Source organism: Camelina sativa, chromosome 17 (genome assembly GCF_030686135.1).
Source record: "Camelina sativa cultivar CO46 ecotype springtype chromosome 17, ASM3068613v1".
NCBI lineage: Eukaryota > Viridiplantae > Streptophyta > Magnoliopsida > Brassicales > Brassicaceae > Camelina > Camelina sativa.
Window position 1 is genome coordinate 30,295,151 of NC_141896.1, and position 4,681 is coordinate 30,299,831.

Sequence of the window (4,681 nt, forward strand, 5' to 3'; positions counted from 1 at the left end):
CATGCTTTGACTTATTCCCAGTATAACACTCTGACCAATCCTACCATTCCAAAACACACCCAAGCAATAGTGAAACTATTATCCAAAACACACACAAGCAATATTCAAAACTATTATCCTTGAAAAGAAAAGTTCTTTCATAGGTTTAGTAAAGCTTACTTGAAAGTTTTGGCAGACAGTTTTAACTACATGAAAACTCAACTGAACAAGAATGAAACAAGACTGTGAATTGAATTGGAATTTTTTTTTTTAAAAATGAAACAAAAAAAACAGTGTGAAACTCTGAAGCTCAACAAAAAGAATAATTGGTAAACAAGAATCAAACATAGCAAAGGCTATGATAACTTACACAAATTATAGATAAGTGAGGTTTCTGGTTGTATGAGACAATGTGTGAGACAAGCATTGGCTAGGAAGTCCCCTTTTTGATTAAGAAAACAAGACAGTGTCAGAAATCACAGTGGAGAGACATAGGCATCACTTGCCATTCTCCAACTACAAAGATCAACTGAAATAAAATCTCTCAATATCACATTTTACATATCATCCAATTCATTCTTTACAACCGTCACTTCTCATTACTGATAAACAAAATGAAGATAATTCATATTGGAAGACCAACTGTACCCTCAAATTCGTATGAATTCTCTTGTTACCAATTCACCATAGATTTCAACGGAGATGAGAACACTTGCTAAACTTCGTTTACTAACTAACCAAAATTATTATTCCATATAGAAATCTAAAACAAAAGGAAGAATATGAATGATAATAAACTCAATCGATGAAGCGCTCATGAACGTGATTGCTCTGATACCATATTAGGATTTAATCAATCAAGGAAGAAGACGAAGATGAGCTAGAGCAAGAAATAGAGAGCAAAGCTAAAGAGTTAAGAGTGATGAAAAGTTAGTTATCCTCGTCAAATTATTCAGTGTGTACAAAGTTTGTTTATATACAAGTATATATTATAATCTAATAACAAAGTGTACATGTATGTAGTATAAGAATAGAATACTCTAATCATTAACATGATGAGTAGCACGATGATAACCATGATGCCAAATGTTGAGAGAGATACAATCCACTGAATAAAATTATGAAAGATTGACATGTTTTCAATTTTTAAACTTTAGCTATAGAAATGTGTGTTTGTTTATTTATCTAATAAAATCGGTTTAACAAAATATGACTGGATGATGATCATACAACAAAACCTTAGATCATATTATTTTTACGAGGACGAGGTTTTTGTTAACATTATCCCGAAATTAAAATGAAGGCCCAAACCTGTCACAGCCACGTGTCATCCCGATCTCTTCTTTGGCTTCGTTTGAGAGAAAACGTTCGATGCAAACCGGTCGCGTCTTTATCCTCAATCTCATCATCATCCTCGAAACTTGCAACACACAAAATCCAAGTATAAAGGTTGCAACTTTCAATCTCTTCTCTCTCTCTTTCTAAAATATCTTCTGATTCAAAACGCATTTTGGTGGGCTGAGAAAGGATCAAAAAGATGGATCACGCAGCAGATGCTCACCGTACGGATTTGATGACCATTACCAGATTCGTGTTGAATGAACAATCAAAGTATCCTGAATCTCGTGGGGATTTCACTATTTTGCTTAGCCACATCGTTCTGGGATGCAAATTCGTTTGCAGTGCTGTTAATAAGGTATAAAGTTTCGGTTTTTGGAAATTTTGGGTCAGGGCTAATAAATAAATGTCGCTTTCGATTTGTGTAAAGGTTCTGTTTTTATTTTTATGGTTGATGATGATGATGATGATGATGATGATCGGGAACCATCTTTAGATGTGGACTTGTCTCAATCGTCTTTAGTGTTTTTGAGGATGGCCCATTGAGAGTTAAAGTTCTAATTTTTATGGTTGTGCTTGTGCAGGCTGGTTTGGCTAAGCTTATTGGACTTGCAGGGGAAACTAACATTCAGGCAAGTTTTTGTTTTTGTTTTTGTTCAGCTAATAAGAAAATGATTGGACTTGATTCTTTTTTTTTTTTTTTTTTTTTGTTTCTGAGATTTTACCATTTTCGGTGTAATTAGGGTGAAGAGCAAAAGAAACTTGATGTGCTCTCCAATGATGTCTTTGTCAATGCTTTGATTAGCAGTGGCAGAACTGTAAGTAAACTTGGTGTTTTTATCAACTTTAGAAAGACTCCGATAGGTTTTCATTTGTCTCTTACAATGATCTTTTGGCAATTGAAACTTTGTGTCAGTCTGTTCTTGTCTCGGAAGAAGATGAGGAAGCTACGTTTGTGGAACCATCCCACCGTGGAAAGTAAGTTTAGAATTGATCTTTTGTTTGTTTACCTAATGGAAATGTTATTTTTTTGTATTGGTAACTGTCATTGGCATAATTGAGTATTTTCGTTGTTTACAGGTACTGTGTTGTTTTTGATCCGCTTGATGGATCCTCGAACATCGACTGTGGTGTTTCCATTGGAACAGTATGTTTCTTTCTCTAACCCATGTTTGTTTTTTTTTTTTTTTTACATCGTAAGAGGGCTCGGACAGTGAATCATGTGAAAAATTTGTCTTTTTGTGTTTTGTTTCATCGTGTGTAGATTTTTGGAATTTACACGTTGGACCACACTGATGAGCCAACCACTGAAGATGTTCTGAAACCTGGGAATGAAATGGTGGCAGCTGGTTATTGTATGTACGGAAGCTCTTGCATGGTACTGAAAATGAAATTCACAATGGCAACAGTAGTATCAATCAGTCTGATTAGTCATTTCTAGATTTTTTAAAAATTGAATGTGATTGGGTCTCTCTCAGCTTGTGTTGAGCACTGGAACGGGTGTCCACGGATTTACCCTGGACCCATCTCTCGGAGAGTTCATACTAACTCACCCTGACATTAAGGTAATGGGAACCAATAAACAATGCTTGTTCTCTCTTTCTATAAATTTCTCAAAGATTCATTAGTTCTTCTTGTCCTCAGATTCCAAAGAAGGGGAACATTTATTCAGTGAATGAAGGCAATGCGCAGAACTGGGATGGTCCAACTACAAAGTATGTATCGAAATAACTTAAATCTTATTCAAATCATCAGCTGCATTCATATATTCATGGTTTTTGGCTGTTGGTCTAGGTATGTAGAGAAATGCAAGTTTCCTAAAGATGGTTCACCCGCCAAGTCTTTGAGATATGTCGGAAGGTAATTGGGAAAAAACATCCTCTGTTTTGAGTTTTAAAGCTCAGTCATAGAAACTAGCCTTTGCTTTTCTCTCTGTTTTGTTAATATCATTGTCTTAACAGTATGGTAGCCGATGTTCATCGCACACTACTTTATGGAGGAATCTTCTTGTACCCGGCTGACAAGAAAAGCCCCACTGGGAAATTGCGGTAAGCTCAGGATTAAACTGACAGTTCAGATATAACCGGTGAAAGTCGTTCTGGTTTTTTGAGTTTGATAACATCTCCATAAACCATTATAAAGCCGCTATGACGAAGCTATTTTTGGCCTACATATATGAACAGTGTCTTGTATGAAGTCTTCCCGATGTCGTTTTTGATGGAGCAAGCCGGAGGTCAGGCCTTTACGGGACAGAAAAGGGTATATTTTGTCCTCTTTACCTGTTAAGTGCAATCTTAAATCTGATTTTCTAATATGGCACTTGACAAGTGTAAAGATTTTGTTGGTTATAACTTATATGGTATATGGGTCAAGTAGTTTTACATTTTAATGTCCTGATGCAGGCTCTAGACCTTGTCCCAGAGAAGATCCATGAGCGTTCTCCGATATTTCTTGGTAGCTACGATGATGTAGAGGAGATTAAGGCTCTGTATGCTGAGGATGAAAAGAAGAACTAAGCTTCCCGTTCTTCTTTTACTCTCTCACTCTCTGTTTCTGTCTCTCTTCTTTCTATAAAATCTTCTCCTGATGAGACAAACAACATGACTCATTTACAAAAGGAAGACCTTTCTCTGCCCTAATGCACATAATAGTTCTCTTTCTTTTCAATCTTTAATATATCTTCAGGTCGCAACATCCATTGTTTGATCACTCCAAGCTTGTCTTTTGATTGGTCCCACATAAACTCCACTTTATAACCTTATTTCATATTTGGGAAAGCGGGCTCCAATTATGTCAACCACTTTAATCGGAGATTACACCACACAAATATTCGAGCTTTCCATATAGCTACACTTCAGGTTCATTTTGATTTGCGTATCTGGAATGGAATGCTTACATGGTTCGTCTCTAAAATTGTTTTATATCTAGATTGTGTATTCGGTTTTTCTTGTATCGAGGTTCTTGTTAGAGATGTGCTAATATTGTGTGTTGCTAAGGGCAGTGATATCATTCGCATTATGGTCTATGATGATCAAGCGTAATCGGTTTTGCTAGGATCTTCCTCTCAGTTGGTAGTTTTCTCTGAGACATAATCAGTTGGACATAATAGAATTAGATCAAATGTCTACAATATTGTTTGAAATATACATCTTGGATTCTTACCGATTTTTTTATATACTGTATATAATAAAGAGAAAATTGTTAATTCTGCCATGAACAGTGACAATCTTTATCACCAATGCCACTTTCATTATTTTCTTCTCTCAAATGCCATAGGATCCACTTTAATTTATTGAAAATGACAAAAATATCCTTTATTTTCTTTTATTTTTTTCTCTCTAGATCTCTCATCTTTCTCTCTCGA

The 4,681-nt window shown here is 35.6% G+C and overlaps 1 protein-coding gene across 1 annotated transcript; it reads left to right on the plus strand.

Annotated features, from left to right (window-relative positions):
* Positions 1-246: 246 nt before the first annotated feature.
* On the plus strand, positions 247-4,026 carry LOC104757922 (fructose-1,6-bisphosphatase, cytosolic). The gene is made up of 12 exons (XM_087493900.1): positions 247-1,675; positions 1,902-1,949; positions 2,061-2,135; positions 2,234-2,295; positions 2,398-2,464; positions 2,582-2,695; positions 2,796-2,882; positions 2,962-3,032; positions 3,112-3,177; positions 3,279-3,365; positions 3,501-3,576; positions 3,720-4,026. Exons 1-12 carry the CDS (start codon positions 1,517-1,519, stop codon positions 3,831-3,833), a joined length of 1,026 nt encoding a protein of 341 aa, XP_087350026.1. The 5' UTR covers positions 247-1,516; the 3' UTR covers positions 3,834-4,026.
* The last annotated feature ends 655 nt before the right edge of the window (positions 4,027-4,681 follow it).

Bases quoted from the DNA above. Each gene is read 5' to 3' on its own strand.
- LOC104757922 (XM_087493900.1), top strand. From the start codon at position 1,517: ATGGATCACGCAGCAGATGCTCACCGTACGGATTTGATGACCATTACC. The intron at 1,676-1,901 runs GTATAAAGTTTC...GTGCTTGTGCAG, and splicing joins TTTGCAGTGCTGTTAATAAG to GCTGGTTTGGCTAAGCTTAT. The intron at 3,178-3,278 runs GTAATTGGGAAA...TTGTCTTAACAG, and splicing joins TCTTTGAGATATGTCGGAAG to TATGGTAGCCGATGTTCATC.